The sequence below is a fragment of the Microtus ochrogaster genome, linkage group LG3 (assembly GCF_000317375.1).
Source record: "Microtus ochrogaster isolate Prairie Vole_2 linkage group LG3, MicOch1.0, whole genome shotgun sequence".
Lineage (NCBI taxonomy): Eukaryota > Metazoa > Chordata > Mammalia > Rodentia > Cricetidae > Microtus > Microtus ochrogaster.
The window spans coordinates 1,633,723-1,652,152 of NC_022029.1; the positions used below are offsets into that span (position 1 = coordinate 1,633,723).

At 44.7% G+C, this 18,430-nt stretch overlaps 1 protein-coding gene across 1 annotated transcript in view; it reads left to right on the forward strand.

Annotated features, from left to right (window-relative positions):
* Window positions 1-17,507, forward strand: part of Ext1 (exostosin glycosyltransferase 1) — a 291,435-nt gene extending 273,928 nt beyond the window's left edge. Inside the window, exons 8-11 of the mRNA XM_005360525.3 lie at window positions 814-903; window positions 6,657-6,817; window positions 9,151-9,322; window positions 14,112-17,507. Of these exons, the coding sequence (XP_005360582.1) occupies window positions 814-903; window positions 6,657-6,817; window positions 9,151-9,322; window positions 14,112-14,297 (609 nt within the window). The 3' untranslated portion in view covers window positions 14,298-17,507. The remainder of the gene's footprint in view (window positions 1-813; window positions 904-6,656; window positions 6,818-9,150; window positions 9,323-14,111) is intronic.
* Window positions 17,508-18,430: the final 923 nt, after the last annotated feature.

An 18,430-nucleotide genomic window follows, 5' to 3' on the forward strand; every position in this document is an offset into this window, starting at 1 on the left:
CTCTCTCTCTCTCTCGGTTTTTCAAGACAGAATTTCTCTGTGTAGCTTTGGAGCCTATTCTGGAATTAGCTCTTGAACTCACAGAGATCCACCTGCCTGTCTCTGCCTCCTGAGTTCTGGGATTAAAGGCATGCACCACCACTGCCTGGCTATTTCTCATTCTTAATGCCTTCCACTGACATAGAAAATAAATGTGTGCTTGCATTCTCTATGATTTGTGCTAAAATGGGTATAAAGTCAATACTGTAAATGTTGCACATCTACAGTGGTCTGACCTCCCAGGGATGTGTAACCAGGATGGAATCATGTCTTGTCCTTTGTTGCTCTTGGGATACTGGTCATCTTTGGGGGCTCCTTGTGCTTGCTGAACCCCTGTCTCTACTGCCCTATTTCTGTCTTTGCCTGGTAGATTCCTACCCGGTCAGTCCTGCTTAAATCGTTCACCCCGTGAAGCCTTCACCTGCTCATCAAGGCAGCTGTCTGCACTGCCCTCATGTCTGGCACTTTTCCTTCTGGGTGAAAGCCGGTCATCTTGCCCTCCGTTTCTACAGACTGTGGGTTCCTGAGGGTAGACCATGAATCACATTTGTTTTGGTCCTTGCTGTGACCGGTGTGGTACCTGTAGGTGTTCAATAATCACTGTCCAGATTAATCTTTGCTGGTGGGAGATGGGAGACTTCCACTGTGGCAGATGGCATGGTCGTGGAGCCAAATTCAGGATGATATGGCTGGCGGGATATTCCTGATGGTTAAGACTCTAACCAGCACTTCTCCTGGTCCCTAACCTCTCTCCCCACCTCTCTTACTCTCCAGGTTATGAGCAGCCGGTTTCTGCCCTATGAAAATATCATCACAGACGCTGTGCTCAGCCTTGACGAGGACACTGTACTCTCGACGACCGAGGTAAGAGCAGTACCTTGGGGGCAGGAAGGGCCTCTCCAGGTAGGGACTGTCAATCCCGAGATGCCAGCTCCGCTCACCCCCATGCCTTGGTGGGTGTTGAAAACATTTTCCAAAACTTCCTAAAGAATTGGTTTTATTATTTTTTTATTTTTTATTTTTATTTTTTTTAAATATTTATTTTATTTATTTATTATGTATACAATATTCTGTGTGTATGCCTGCAGGCCGGAAGAGGGCGCCAGACCTCTTTACAGATGGTTGTGAGCCACCATGTGGTTGCCGGGAATTGAACTCAGGACCTTTGGAAGAGCAGGCAATGCTCTTAACCACTGAGCCATCTCTCCAGCCCAAGAATTGGTTTTAATTGACCCAGTTCCTGTTAGCGCCTTGCCACCACCTGGCACCCTGATGAGAGCACTTTCTCTTTCGTTTTCTCTTTTAATTAGGTCCTCACTGGCATGGCTGTTCCTCTCCCCCCCATCTTCCATCTCCTTTTGTTTTAAGTATTATCGCTGTGTGAAGGTGTATAGGAACCATGGGATGGAAGAGCTGGTTAGCACTGTCCTGAAACCCTGTGGTCCGCAGCCAAATGTCCCCCACCCTTCCCCAGTGACAGTGATGGCTGTGCCCAGTAGGCGGTCCCTGTATGGCACACTTCTGGGTTCTAAAGGTCATTTTTCCATCTTCTCTAGTATGTTCCTTGCCCCCCCCCATGCATGCATGTGCATACACGCATACTCACACACACACATACTCACACACACACACACACACACATTCACAGAGAGAGAGAAGAGGGGAGGGAGGGAGGAGGGAAGGAACAGGCAGTTTCATTTGGAGGCTGAGATAGAGACCTTGTCTCTTTTGAATGTTCAAGTATTTGTGCCAAAAAAAAAAAAATAAGATTGCACAGAGAAGTTATATGGAGAGAGACAAAAAAGAGGGAAGATAGATGGCAGAAGTCTCTGTGACTGGAATGGGTATTGATCTCTGAAGCTTTAAGCCATATATGAGATCAAAGATAGCTATATGAAAATATAGACGATCAGGATCACATTATTAGTGGTGGTTAAAGGCACAGAGGCTTAGCTAACACATCTTTCATTTCATTTTTTTTATTTTATAATTATTTTTCTTTTATTTTAGTAATTGGCACTTCCCAGCATGTACTGTCTTGGACCCCAGTCTGGTTCTAGTAGGCACACTTGCTACAGCAAGAGGCTGATAACAGGCTTGGTCATAGGTGGACTACCTTGAGATTCCACAGCTGTTTCTGGATATTACCAGAGTTGATCAGACATTGCTTCCAAAGCTGCCTAAATACCCAAGGACAAGATGTTCTAGGTCTCACCTGGAGCAGACATGTCTGCTTTAGCCTGGGTTCTATAAGTACATGTTCAATAATTGGATGCTAGGGGTGAGCACCGTGCCAATTAGAGGCTGAGTACCCATCCTCTGTGTCACACATCTTTTGGCAAGAGGATGGGCCACTGTACTGAAGATGGGACAAACAGTCAAAGGGATGGCAAATGGAGTGTGAGCTTTGAGACACTCCAGCCCGCATTTTTCTGCAGCTTACTGCAAAGGGAAGCTGGCATCCCAAGAGCACACTCATTCACCGAGTATTTCCTGAGAGATTTCTTTCTTCGGGTCTCTAAGCCAGGGTTATATCATCCCAGCTTGTATCTATCAAAGTCCTGGCAGCAAACAGAATTCAGCTCAGATGACTCAAAGGAAAGCACTTTCAATTACTTCAGGAGGTGTGGGTGGGATGGCTGGACCTTGTAAAGGATGGGAAAACGCCTGGTCAGGGCAGAAAGCTTGCTTACTTCATTCCTGGAAGAGCACGGGAAGGCTAGGAATGCCCAGCCCGTGAGAGAGGGAGCTCTGCTGAGGAGGTCGTCCTCCCGGACTGTGTTCATGGAGATGTGGTTATTGTCACATCATTCCAAAAGACCTTGCCTTCTCCTTTGTCCCTTTGTTTGTTTTTGTAATTTTGCTGGTGGCTACCATTGGTTTGACCTTGCCACTCTCTAGCCAGCAAAGGAGGGCAGGTTGTACCATTCTGGGTGTGCTAGTTGGCATATCGTGACTACGACAAAGTACTGGGGCCGTACCACTTTAAAGGAAGGAAGATTTACCTGGCAGGGTTTCAGAGGTTCTCACTGTATCATGGCAGGAAAGATGTGGCCAATTAAAGATCACGTGGCAGCCACGGAGCTGGGAGGGACAGAGGATCTGTGAACCAGCTGGCTTCCTCACCTCCCTTGGCTTCCACCCTATTCCAGCTCATTGGCTCTCACATCCCACACACACACCAAGCCTTCCCCTCTTCTCATTAGTCCTCTCTGAAAACACTCTCTAGCGGTGTGTTCTACTAATTTCCTGGGCACCTCTAAGTCCAGTCACGATGATGGTCAAGGTTAGCCATCACACTAGCATTCCATCATCCCAGGGCAAGAATGGGCACAGGCTTTCAGAGGGCAGACCCAGGACAAGAAGTACATCCCCATGGCGGAGCGAGTCGTTAAAACATCCACAGAACACACCTCGGACATCTTCCGATGTCCTGGAGTCTGATTCATCTGACGTCTTCCCCAGGGCACAAGGCAATTGATCTCACACCAGACTTTGTTTTCCCGTGACCCAAGCTGGTGTAACTTTCTACCACTGTGATGCATCTTTGCACTAGAGAATTTCCTTTCAAAGGATAGCAGTTCCTACCACTCAGTGCATGCTGGGAGGAACATGTGTTCTGTGTGAAGTAATTAGAAGTCAACGTGGGTTGAAAATGATATGTAAATTTAAGAGGCAGTCTGGCTTGCTCTTGCCTGCTGATCAGTGAAGTGGTTGTATTGCCTAAAATGGTTGTGGGCAGAATTTCCCTAGTCTCTTTTTTTAGGTGAATAGATGTTGGTTCCATCAGATTCTCTCTCTCTCTCTCTCTCTCTCTCTCTCTCTCTCTCTCTCCTCAAGAGTTCTCAGCTTGTCTAAATGTCTCACTGAAGCACTAAGGATAGATTTTTTTAACTGCACTCTTTAAAGGGCATTAGATATAGTTGGTTCGTCATTATTTACATTTATATGAGCTGCTGCAAAACCTCAAAAGAAAACAGATGCTGATTTTTTAAGAGAAGGGGTCTTGCGTTGACCTTTGCCTTCTTTGATGTGTTAATGATCTGAATGAAAGCAGTGTTATCAGAAGAATCACAGTTTTATCTGAATTTACTTTTGAGTTCCTTTGAAACAACTTGAAACAGCCCCGAGAGAGTAAGAAATTCATGCAACAAAAACACCCCATTGTGTTCTACACCGATTGCCAACACATGTGTCTCTTTATCAAAGAATAATAGGAAACCCCAAAGAGTGCTGACAGTCAGGTAGATTCTTTATCAGGAGGCTGCAGAATATACCATCCCATCAGTTGGCAACATTAGTTTTGAGCGCTGGGGATGGTGTAGGTTATTGCAACCTGATCTCAGGTTTCTGGCAAGTGCTTTCTATCCCCAGAAGTCTTAACCTTCACAGTAATGTTTTTTTTTTTTTAATTTATTTATTTATTGAGGATTTCTGCCTCCTCCCCGCCACCGCCTCCCATTTCCCTCCCCCTCTCCCGATCAAGTCCCTCTCCCTCATCAGCTTGAAGAGCCATCAGGGTTCCCTGACCTGTGGGAAGTCCAAGGACCGCCCACCTCCATCCAGGTTTAGTAAGTTGAGCATCCAAACTGCCCCCAGCCCCCCCCCCCCAAAGCCAGCACGTGATGCCTGTTCTATCACTCACTTCCCTCCCAGTTCCCGGAAGGTTTGGTTTGGGGGCAAAGGCCATGTTAAGTCTATATTTGTTTATTTACTTATCTATCTATCTATCCATCTATCCATCCATCATCTATCTATCTATCTATCTATCTATCTATCTATCTATCTATCTATCTATCTATCGTCTGTTTCCCTCCCTCCATCCCTCTCTCCCTCCCCTACCTATCTATCTATTTGGTTTTCTGAGACAGGGTTTCTCTGTGTAGCCCTGGCAGCAGCCCTGGAACTCACTATGTAGACCAGGCTGGCCTCAAAATCAAAGAGATACCTACCTTTGCCTCCCAAGTGCTGGGAATAAAGGCATGTGCCAACACTGCCCAGCCAATAAAGGGTTTTTTTGTTTAGTTTTGTTTTGTTTTGTGTGTGTGTGTGTGTGTGTGTGTGTGTGTGTGTGTGTGTGTGGAATTAGTTTATGTGATCATGGGGTAGCACTCTCTGTGTGTGAGCCAGGGTCTCAGGAAAGCTGGTATTGTGGTCCCAGTAGGAAAATGATGGCCTGAGAACCAGAATAGACAATGGTTAAGTCACAGTCCAAAGGCAGTAGAAGCCCTTTGTGCAGAAGCTGCGGGGTGGGGGAGATGACAGGGCAGCTGAGATGGTTAAGTAAGTCAGAGCTCTTGCCGTGCAAGCCTAAAGACCTGTGCTTAAAACCTGGGACCCACCCTAAAAAGTCAGATGTGGTGCACATCTGTAATGCCAGCACTCCTACAACATGATGGGACATAGACAGAAGAGTCAACCTGAAGCTTGCAAACCAGCTAGACTGGGGTTCACACTGTGGCAGAAACAAAAGACCCTACCTCAGTGAGGTAGAGGGGAGGGTCAACTCCTGAAAATTCTCTGAGCTCCACACACGTGTGCATGTTTTAAGTTGTGCTCCCCCATCTCTGGCAACCACTGTCTTCCGCGTCAGTGATTTCCCTCAGTCAGGACATCTCGTATTTGTGGAAGTGTATCCTGCATGGCCATGGCCCTTTGAGCTGGTTTCAGTCATGGTGTTTTAATGTCACCAGGACCCCACTCTGGCTGGCTGCTTCAATGCCCCGCAGTCCCTCATGTCCATGGGAAGCATTAGATGAAATACAAAGTACTATGTAAAGAGAAGCAGAGATTATTGTAGGATAGCATGAGACATTCTCAAGGCTGAGTGGAAAGGCCTAAAGACACATTGTAACTCACTCACACTGTCTTTACAACAACCCTGTGAAGTAGATACTCTTCAGTTCATCAAAGGTTAAACTAAGATACCTGTCCCCACTTTTGCTCAATAGTTTCATGGTGACTACCATGCTGGTTTTACCTAGCATTCTGCATGGTCCCCCCTTTTTCTCAGGGACTTCACAGTGGCTGTCATGCTGGTTTTACCTAGTATCCTGCATCTTCAGACCTGACGTGCCTGCTGTATGCCCTTCATGATGTCTTCTCTAAGTGCATGTTGAAAGTTATGCTCGTTACGAAAATTTTTCCATAATGAAAATGCTCCAATTTTAGTCACTTGGGCTTTGCTATGCGCTAGTTACGGTGTGTGCTGTATTTCAGTCCCTGGATGCGCACAGGGAATCTGTTCTCATTTGCAAAACAGATGCCACTGTGCTTCCTGCGAATCAATGGTCACGTGCGCCTTTGGGGTGGGGGAGAGGAAAGCAGCCACTTCTTGTTTTTTCTTAGCATGAACATACTAGGATTTCTATAGGACAAGTCAGTAATCTCCCACCCCCGTACTAATCTTAAGTTTCTTTCATAGGATATTTTAAAAAACATGTATAATTACAGGGCAAAATGTCAAGCAGTCAGTTTAATTTGCTGATGAATTTGGGGAATTAATGTTTTGAAACAGCCGTGGGATTTCGCATTATGACTTAGCAGGGGGAGGTAATGTTTTGTTGACATTTGTTCGCGGTGCTGATTGCTTGTTTGGCTCTGACTTTGCCTCGCAGGTGGATTTTGCCTTCACCGTGTGGCAGAGCTTTCCCGAGAGGATTGTGGGGTATCCCGCACGCAGCCATTTCTGGGATAACTCTAAGGAGCGGTGGGGATACACATCCAAGTGGACGAACGACTACTCCATGGTGTTGACAGGAGCTGCTATCTACCACAAGTGAGGAACTGAGGGGTCTCATGGAAGCGCATTGTGTTGGATTCCGACAACTGCGTTAATAGGAACTTAGGCCAAATTTTGTTAATGACTTTCATGAAAATTAGCCTGTGTCCATTCTTGATTTTTGTTGAAGTAGCAAATGTGTGCTATGAAGCTTCTTGACTTACTGTCTCTAGACGTTAAGGCAGAGTGGTATTTCCAGTTGAGTCAAGGGATAAAGATACACTCAGAGCTAGGTTGGGTCGCTGGATATTAAGAGTGGATACCTAAGCATCCTGTTCTACGTGATTTTGGTTCACTATTGAGTAAAATAGAAAAATTCCCTAACATTGCAGGACTCATAATCTGAAGAGCAGAGAAACATAGATACTATGGGGAAATGACAGACAGCATGATGAAGAGCATTGATGAAGAGTCAAGTAGCAGGAATGACAGAGATGGGGCAGGTTGGAGAGTGGTCGGGATGATCTCCATCACACAGATGGGGCATGTTGGAGAGTGGTCAGGATGGTCTCCATCACAGAGATGGGGCAGGATGGGGAGTGGTCAGGATGATCTCCATCACAGAGATAAGGCAGGATGGAGAGTGGTCGGGATGATCTCCATCACAAAGATGGGGCAGGTTGGAGAGTGGTCAGGATGATCTCCATCACACAGATGGGGCAGGTTGGAGAGTGGTCAGGATGATCTACATCACAGAGATGGGAAGTGCCCAGAAACAAGCAGAAGCAAGAGAAGGTTAACCAAGGCTGAGGTAGCATTGAGAATGGCAAGAATAAATACCCAGAACAGACAGTAGAGAAACATGGAGAAGAGGGGTGTGGTTGGTGACCATGGTGTAGCGGGTGAGCAGGTCCAAGAAGCCTGGAAGCCTAGACAGAAGTTGCTGTTCCCTTTAGTGGGTAGGTCGGTGCATGGCCTTGAACAGAATAGACTTCAGGGCTATGTCCCTAGTATCCACTCTGGATACTGTAAAGAGAATAGGCTGTAAGATTGTGAAAGAGGGAGGAAGACCTTTTAGGAAGAAGTTGGCCATATATATATGGGGTGATTTATATAGAGATTTATATGGAGCCAGGGACTGAGCAATGCTAAAAATAGTGACCACGCAGTAGGGATATTTTGAAGCTGATTGAGCATAGTGACCTAATCAGAATGTAATGACCACCAAATTTTCTGACTTGAGATCCAAAAGGATAGAGCACCATCAACAGAGAGAATACTACAGGTGGAGTAACTCTTTTAAATGGAAATCTTGCCCCGGGTATGCTACAACACCCAAAAGCTATGTCATAGGCAGAGATATAAAATCGGTAATATCTAAATTTGGTCCTTAAAACCAGTAGGTAAGGTCAAATTGCCAGATGAGTGAATGTAGAATTAGCATCTCCACTTTCCCACTGAATCATTAATGGAAATCCTCCACATTTTATCCCAATGAGGAAAATGCACCAATCCTACCTTAGATTTTAAAATAGAGAATAGAGGCTCTTCTCATCTCAGAGATAAGTCTGAAAATGCCCAAGTATAAACATTGGGCTGAGTAAATCTTAATCTCAGGGCTTCCCTTCCTCTTGCCACCTTTACATAAATGAATCTGATTCATTCAAGCACTCTGTCCTCTTTGTAAGTAAATGATTTTGCCATCAGTATTAGTCGTTTTTCTCATGGCAAAACACCCAGCAAAAGCCACCTGACAAAGCAAGTTTGTGTTGGCTCACAGTTTGCGAACAGTGCATCATGGTGCGGGAGGTCCTGGCGGCAGGAGTGGGAGGCATCTCTAGTTAGGGGGCAGAGAGAGATGAACGCTGGTGCTCAATGCACTTTCTTATCTTTGTTCAATCTTGGTCCCCAGCCCGTGGTTAGTGCTGTCCACATTCAGGGGGCATCTTCCCCGCTGTTTTCAACCTTTCTGGAAATATTCTTGTGTTTCCATGGTGATTTGTAATGGCACCAAACTGGCCCCGAGGATGGTCATCTCCATTGTCATCACAGCATTGTAGCGTTCAGTTTCTCTCTCCAGCTGACCACGCCTCATAACTAGGTTTTGATTGGCAAGCAAGATCTGTGCCCCTGTAGATCTCTGTGCCTTGGTTCCTCATCTGTAAAATAAGGATAATAATATAATAACATCTGCCTCATAGATTTCTTATTCAGGTTAGATGAGGCATTTCTGGTTAAAGGCCTGAGAATATGATTTGGCCTATAGTGTGTGCTATGGAAGGGATAGCATTCAGTAACATGCTCAGGGTTTCAGAGAGTGACAATGTGTGAAGTCTACCTGTCTTCATGTAATGCTGTCCCCCTAAACGGCTTTCCCTTGTCGTTTACAGATATTATCACTACCTGTACACCCATTACCTGCCAGCCAGCCTGAAGAACATGGTAGACCAACTGGCCAATTGTGAGGACATTCTCATGAATTTCCTGGTGTCTGCTGTGACAAAATTGCCTCCAATCAAAGTGACCCAGAAGAAGCAGTATAAGGAGACAATGATGGGACAGGTAAGACCAAAGAACTTTCTTCCCAAGGCCACACGGCTGGGTATTCCTCCACTTTATCTAGTGATGTCATAAGGGAACACAAAAATAAGCCGCATCTGAAAGCCCTGAAGGAGGGAGTGATTGACACTTGGTTAATTAAGAATATAAAGCTCTTAGGAAGCCCATAGTGTGACAGGACAGTGACATGGTCTTAGAGTTTGGCTAGTCCCTTTGGGCTATTATAACAGAAACTACATAGAGTTGAGGCTTAAGTTACAAACGTTTATTTCTCATACCTGCGAAACCCGGGAATTCCAAAATTGAGGTGTCAGCAGTCCTAATACCCCTAGAGAAGCCACATTGAGATTTATAGGTGGACGTCTGATTGTCGTTTCCCCGTGTGGTAGTAGGCTCTCTGGTGTCAACCCATTCTTGAGGATTCTGCCTTCTTGAGCCAGACTCCTCCAGATACCCCCACTTAACTGATCCTCATATACAGAATCAGACACCAGTGTTTTCCGGGAAGACGTAATGTTCAGTCCGCAGCAGAGTTAAAGGTCTCCAGTGAATTTATGTCAGTTTACTGCAGATGCCTGCAGTAGAGCAAGCAACCCTCGTAACAGTCTTCGGCGATTGGTCTTCAGTTGAGCAAATATCATAGTGAAATTCTAGAAGTCACTCTGTCCATTTTTAGTTCTAGAACTAGTACATGTAAGCTCTGGGCAAATCACCTTCTGAAATTCTCATGGCTCATCTTTAAAGTAAAATGGCAAAATCCTTTTCATGAAATTGATACAGTTGTTAAAATACAGCCCAATGTCTTCTTGGGTCATAAACTTTCATGATAAAGATACCTAAATGGAAAAATCACCCAAGTTCCCCCATTTACAGGCAGAAAAACTGGGACTAGACGATTGAACTTCTTGCTCCAAGTACCCCAAGATGTTGAGACCTGAGAATGGAATCCTCATCTCTTACCCTCTGCTGTTCTCCAGCACCCCAGTTGCAAGTGTCAGGCCTTCTTTGGCAGAGCCAATACTGCATGTAATAAATGACATATTAGCTGGGGCTGGCACACAGGTGGTAGAGTGCCTACTTAGCTTAAGGAGGGCCGAGTTCCGTGCCTGGCACCATATAAACTGGATATGGTAGTCCATGCTTAGGATCCCCGCACTTGGGAGGTGGGAACATGATCAGAAGTCATTCTTTTTTTTTTTTTTTTTTTTTTTTTTTTAGTTTTTCGAGACAGGGTTTCTCTGTAGCTTTGGTTCCTGTCCTGGAACTAGCTCTTGTAGACCAGGCTGGCCTCAAACTCACAGAGATCCGCCTGCCTCTGCCTCCCGAGTGCTGGGATTAAAGGCGTGCGCCGGAAGTCATTCTTGATTACAGAGTGAATGTGAGCTACAAAGCAAGGCCCTGCCTCTAAATAAATAAATTAGATAGATAGATAGATAGATAGATAGATAGATAGATAGATAGATAGATAGATAGATAGATAGATAGATAGATAAGTAAAGAGGTGGGAGTAGAGTAGGTTAATTCCCACCAAGGCTGCAGACCTGAGTTCCCTCCGTGGACCTACATGATGGGAGGGAAAAAAACAACTCCCACGGCGCCCTTCTACCTCTATATATGCAAGCTGTGGCAAGTACATGCTCCAGGGCTCCACCCCATGCCACACACACACACACACATGTAAATAAACAAACAAACAAACAAATAGATGTGACTTTTAAAAATAAATGAAGAGCTGAAATCCAGCTATTACTTCTACCCAGGCTAAATCATGGCTCACCAAGCATGATTAAAATGAATCCTCAATGTGAATGTTGTGGGGCATAAGTGACTCCTGCCTGTTAACTCAACAGGAGACAGACACAGAAGTTCTGGACATGAGGGTTCTAGACCAGCCCCAGCTACAGAGTGCTCAAAGCTCAGGATAGTATATCTTCAAAAAACAAACAAAACAAAACGAATGGCACCACCGCCAAAATCGAGAGCATGATTGTGTCAATTCAGTGGCTCGAGATTTGTAATGGGCGCTGGCTTTAAATCTAAATTTTGCAAAGGGAACTTTAGCAAGCTCTTACAGCAGGCACCCTTCTTGTCTGGGTTTTTCCTTATTCAATAATTGTAGCAAGAGAAAAAACAGTATTAGCAGGATTTTCAGTTATATTGGTATCCTTCCGTGTTTACTGAGAACACACATGTCCAGACAGTATTAGAAGTCCTGATTATGGAGAAATACCCATTCTTTCTGAGCAAAGACTACTAGGAAAGATCTGCCCTCCTTTAACTACTGAAATAACAGGCAGTGGCATTTGTAAGAATTTCCAATCATTAAGACCAAAACACTTCGAATCCAAGCAGCGTGCATTGCCGACTGCATACCCAGATGTTTCGTCGCAGAACACACCAGCTCACAGAGTCGTAACATTCTGTTCAGACTGTTTGCTCCGAGACAGTTTGAGACTCCTCTGAAGCTGTGCACTCACCCATGGTGGACTGCCACTAGCATGTGGCATCTTAGCGGTGGCTTCTGTGACCTTGCCATACATTTGCCTGGTTGCACTTAATGCGGATGTCCAGTAACATATTTTAGAGACAGTTCTAAACTGGATGCTCCGTTTGTTTCCGTGTACCCAGGTATTCGAGCCCTTCTTTCTGTCATGCAAATTATTTTTATTGATGATTGTGTCCTTGGAACAAATGAGTATTGTTTTGAGCTGATGCTGCTATTTGATTGGAAACATTTTTGTTTGTTTGTTTGTTTTGCTTTGTTTTTAGTATTTGTTGGTTGCATTGGAATCAATCAAAATGAACCAAAGTTCTTGACAGTTTTTCCGTTTGCATGTGTGCACATTTGCCTGACTTGGGACTGGCCCTTTGGAGTGGGCGGACCAATCCGAAATGGACCCAAGTGCCATTAACTTTAGAACAGTGATGCTCAGCCTTCCTGATGCCGCGACCCGTTAATACAATTCCTCGGGTTGTGGCGACCCACAGCCAGAAAGTTATTTGTTCCGGCTTTATAGCTGTAATTTGCTACTATTAGGAATCATTATGTAAATCTCTGTGTTTTCCAATGATCTTAGGCAGCCCCTGTGAAGGGGTCATTCGACGTCCCCCCAAAGGGATTGCAACACACATGTAGGGAGCTCCTGCCTTGAAGACTGTCTCCTCTATCGGGAACTCAGTCAGTTATCTTAATTCTTTGCCTTTCTGGGACTGGTGAAGGTGATTTCTCCCAGCATAGATGCTAGAAACCAGAACCTTCCTTCTGCCTCCGTCTAGCCTCCAGCAGATAACTGCAACTTCCTCGGACCGGCTGTGACTTGGGGAGCCCCTCCACCTTGTTGCTGGGAGGCTCCGAAGTGCTTCCTGGAAACACTTCACAAGCCGTGTTTTCATACTCCGCTGCTCAGAGCTAACTTGACATTTGTATTTATCACGTTGTTTTCAAGCATGTTGATACTTGTGATTCTAAAGTGACTCTGAGTGCTTCTTTCTCTAGAATGCACTTTTCATTAAAGTGTGTTTCTAAATACACGTACGCGTGCGCACACACACACACGTACTAAACAGTTGCTTGTTTATGCTTATGGTGTGTGTGTATGTATGTGTTTTATCCCATAATTGAACAACTTTTTCCTTTGTTCACTAAACATACTTGTAAAATAAAATCTTTAGTTGTTCTCTTTAAATTTTCAGCACGTCCTTTGGGATTTTTCTCTTAGTATCAATCATTTATGTGGTCTAAATATTTGTGACCAGCTTTAGGGGCAACATAATTAAAAAGATGGTAGCCATTTTATTTTTAACTTCAATAACTTTTTTCTGAGTGAGCACCTGATGTTTAAAACAATAATCTTAGGGGTTTAGTAGCATTGAAAAGACAGACAATTGTTAGGTTCTGAGCAGAATTTTAAGATTTTTGTGTTTAGTCATGCTTGGTAGGCACAGACTGTGTGTCATTGGATCTGAGACCCCTCTCGGACCTCAGGGATCATCTCAGTTGAGAAATCTATAAGGGAGTGTGGGTTCTTGTGTGCCGGACAGCACTAGCCCGAGTCTAGTGTAAGAGACTTCATTTTGTTCTATGTCGTCTTAACAAGCCATTCGACGGGAATTTAGTAAAGGTGGAAGGTTAGATGCATAGGAATGAACCCAGAGTGGAACTTCTATCAATTCATGTCTCCACATCAACCATGTTAACAACGGGATTTAGAGGGCTGGAGAGACATCTCCGCCATTGAGACTGCTGCTTCCCTTGCACAGGACCAGATATTAGTTCCGGCATCTGTGTCAGATGACTAGATACAGCCTTGTGTCACTCCCATCTCCACGGCATCTCACGCTGTCTTCTGGCTTCCAAGGGCACCCATACACACACCCACATGAACTTATATACATAGTCTCACACACGCAAATGAAAATAATTTGTGGTTAAGGAAGTTTCATGGAAGGATTTAGAAAACTATCTTAGAAGCAGTGAGTTCATTGTGAGCCCTACCATCCAGCTCCAGAGACAAAAAGGAATGTGGTAAAGATCCATCATTCTTTTACATGGGCATTAGTGGGCTCAGAAAGCTTCAGAGGATTAGGTATGTTTGGACATGGGAGGAGTTGCCATATCTCAAGACCACTTCAGTCAGAGGTAAGTCAGTGTGCCTGAACCGTGCCTTCTGCCGGCTCTGCGGATGGACAAGCGTGGCAGCCAGGCCCCACATTCTGCTGCTGGCCTGTATGGAGATCCTGCACTGCACTGTGTCCTCTCTCACTGGCTCCCTGTTTGTCTCCCTCTCCACAGACTTCCCGGGCTTCCCGCTGGGCTGACCCTGACCACTTTGCCCAGCGACAGAGCTGCATGAACACGTTTGCCAGCTGGTTTGGCTACATGCCGCTGATCCACTCTCAGATGAGGCTAGACCCAGTCCTCTTTAAAGACCAGGTCTCCATTCTGAGGAAGAAATACAGAGACATTGAACGGCTTTGAGGGATCCCACTGCGTGGGGGAGGGGAAGAAGATGGGACTGAGTCCAGCTGCTCTCCCTTCCCAGTGCAGATCCGTTCATCGAGGGAGCCAGACTGTGCCAAGTATCAAAAAAAAAAAAAAAAATTTAAAAAAAAAACAAACCTTAGATGAACACAATGACAAGAGTAGCAAAGGCCAGTGAGAACTCAGCTGGAATCCTGGCTCCTGGGACTGCACCAGACTGCTCCATTCACCTCACTGGCTTCTGTGTCCCACGACTAGGTTGTGTACAGTTTAATTATGGAACATTAAATAATTATTTTTGAAATGATTGCTATGCAGGTTTAAACTTTTTTAATGATCAAAACTATTAAAAACCAGAGTTCTTTCTTTAATCAAAATTGTGTTGGTTGTGAATGTTTCCAAGCTGCTGCTCCCTTCGCTCCGGACATCCATTGCCCGGGTCCCCCAGGCTTTCATGCCGTGACAGACACAGATGTCATGGGAGCACAATCAGTTTATTGGTCATAGTGTCAGCAGAGAACGGGGCATACACTAAGATGGGGTCATAGTCTAATTTTACCAGTGCAAATTGTATGCTCATATCCCCCTTGGTCTCTAAAATATTGCCGCATGAGAGAAAGTATTGACTCCAGTTCGGCAGTCCTAACTAAAAGCTTTTGGTCAGAGATGCTATAAAGAATCATAATCTTTTTATGTGTGTGTGGGGATTAGTATCGAACAAAGCTTAGTAGATTTCAGAATTGCATAAGACACCAAACAACCCACCAGCATGTTGGTGATGGAAATAGTTCTCCCACAGCTGAAACCCAGTACTTCCTAATGGTTGACATGTATGTTCAACCACTCACCCAGATATCAGATGATCTGGGGAACCCTATGCTTTAGAGGCCGAGGGCGGGGGATGAGTTCATATTATTTACAAGACAAGCAAACGGTTTAATGTTTGTGGAAAAAGTCAAGTTGCAAAATCTTCTGTTGAGGAAAAAAGTGATTGTGTATAACTCCACATCATTTAACAGGAGGATGCTGGGAAGTCACTGAGGGTGTGCCTTGCCATGGAATTCTTATCCCAGTTTCGGTTAAGCATTGTTTTAAGCAAAAATTTGGCAATCAAATTAATCAAAAACAAATGTGTGAAGAAGACTTCTTTGGGTTTTGAAACATGGAAGGAAATTTAGTTGTGCTTCATGTTAAAAAAAAAAAAACAACAACAACAATACTTTGACCCCCACAAAGGCGGTCTTCAGTTTGTGATGCTGGAGCATTAAGAACGCACACACATACAATGCCACGAAGCAGCTCCCCACGAAACATGGAGGCTTCTGGCATTAAAAGTCTGTTTCTACTTGAAAGAGCCCGAACAGGATGAGGTGTAGCTAGATGATTGGGGAACTACAGAGTAATCCAAGGGTGCTTTAGTTTCATTTTTCTCCATGAACCCTCAAACATTTTATGCATTCACTTCAGATTTCCTCTTAGAAACATTCATCTGGCCCAGGTCAGTACACACCAGATAAATCCAGTGGCCTCAAATTCATCCCTTCTTTGTAGACATAAGGAGAGAAAGGAACCAGCCTATTATCTTGGAGGCGGTGCTGTGCACTAGATTGGATGTAGGTGTTTGCTGAGGTCCTGTGCAGTGACTCCATTGCCTGCCCAGCCACAGAGCAGGGACCAGAGCCATGTTGTGAGCCGTGCATTGGCTCGGAAGTCCACTCAGAAGGGACTTTTCTGCAACTTCGCGGCCCACAAACACCTCTGTACACAACTCACTCATCATGTGTGACCCATCCTTAGCCTTCTTTCAAACATCGGCCGTTCCTTAAGTAGATGTGATGTATCTTTAAGTATTTCTCCATATATAATTCTGAGGTTCACAGTGTCTGCCAATGAAACGCTCCCCAGCTACTTCCTATGACCTGCAATTCTTAGCATGTTAAAGGGTGAACAGCGAATCACATTTGCATATTGGTATTTAAAATGGGGAACTTTTCAGAACGGCAGTATGACGCCTGTCTTTCTCCTTTCCAAACATGGATGTAACATTTTTGTTCAGCCACCACAAGCTAACCTGAAACCGAAGTTGTCGCCTTGGCTCGCAAAGCAGCGTCCCTCATTGTACCAGTCACTCCCATGAGTGGATTCGGGGAACTGCCTTTACAGGTGTACCTGTGACAACGCTCACAGGGCACACCGTCCCCACAAGTAACATGCCGTAATTACAATCGAGAACAGGGACCGGCACACTTTTCATCCCCTTTAAATCTCCACGGTTGCGTTTTCTGTCATTCTCCTGAGTAATTCTCTCTGGGATGCCGGCTAGCATGTTCTTCTCCCATTTGGAAGCTACAGCTGGGGATTGAACAATGCTAAGCAAATCAGTGAGGCCCAACAGCAAGATGTAATTTTAATTCTCCGAGGAAAGAGTTGTAGATTGCATTGCAGCAAGTTGACAAATCATGGCCATTGCTGTAGGATGTCAGGAGTTATCTCTCAGCTGGCTCTAATGATAACCAGGGGTCCCTAAGTGGGCCAACATGTGTTGAGTTGGTGAGATGCCAAGGGCAGAGAGTATAGCACAAACCGTCTAATGAATTGCATGAAGAGATTCCATAGAGGACTCAGCCACGTATGATATTCACACATTTTTTCCCAACCCTACATTAGCACCTGTGTTCTTCCGAATAAGTGTTTTAAAAGTTGACTGTGTTTATATGAAAAGACCGAGATAGCCATCAAGGTTGACAGGTACATTGTGTTTTAAGCATGTCACTTTTGTTGGCAAAATGACAAAAATGACCCAAAGTTGAGACTGTAGAGAAAAAAAAATTCATGCAATAATCCTTGTAGTCGTGTTACAAACCACAACACAGCGAGGCGGGCGTACCAAGGGATGTGGGCCTATGTCTCAGAGATGCTGCCGCCGAAGAAAGGGAAATCTCGTACCTATTCTAGTGTGCATTGCAGTTTAACTTCTTCTTCCAAATGGTGCTCACAGAAGGACCAATCCCAGCGGAGTCCTTCAGTTTCCCTTTTGAAAGTGATTTTTGCTTTTCATTACAGTAGGCTATGTTAGCCTTTATTCTGGTGGTTCTCAAAGTCCTGGTGACTTGAAGGAATCTTGTGCCGGTGGCCTTTCATAAAGGCTGCCGAACTTTAATTTAATCAGGGGTGAGATGAGTGGTGTGAGCAGACCTATGTACTATATAAAAAAAAAATAGGGTGCTTGATTTAACAACTAATGAATGTTGACTCAGACTCGTTGAAAGATGGAGAGAAGGCAGAAAGACTCAACTGGGGGAGAAGCTGAATGAGCTTCATGCTCGACAAGATGAGATATGATTGCTAGTCCCAGAGCGAGCTTCCTCCACCTGGAAATACCAAATGTTCCTAGGGGTCTCTGAAAGCTCCAACTTTAAGGGTATCAGCTCTTGCTCTGAACTCTCAGATAAAACTGTTCCTGCCTTTTAATCATTGCTACCGTCGGCATATAGCCAGTGCATCGGTTCTGTACTTCTTAAATTCATTTACCTGCTTTCTATTTATGACGACTACGGACAAGGGCTTTGAAATGCTCCTGCCATTGTTGACTAGATGCCACCAACCAAGTCCTTTTGTTGCCACCAGCTTTTCTCACTTCAATCTTGATGGGAATAAAGTTGGTCTGGGTTAAGTCCTCAGTGAATAAACATGAATATTGACCTGCATTCAACTCATCTCACTTAGTATTTGGAATTCATCATGTGGAGATCAAATTATTTCTAGACTCAAGGTTTCTAGTTTTAAAAGAGGTGAGGTGGGACAGAGCATCCTAAGAGGGTTCTACCCCATCAATTCAGTAATAATATCCAGAAGCTCTGGATAGAGGGTCTGTTGATGTTGATAGTGAAAGTGGTTTCTGGCTGGAAGCCATCTCTCTTCTTTGTTCTTTCCCCAAAACAAAAGATGCTGTTTTACTTTACTTGGCTGGAACTATAGTTGTCAGTATCTTAGAGTACCAATATTTTCTATACCAAGAGCATGGATGAGATACCCCAAATGGCCCTTCTACCCCCTACCCTCCAAAAATAGGTGGGAAGGCAATCATGAGCAAGCTGAACCCTGGGGAAGGCAGTCTCACCCTGGTTTAA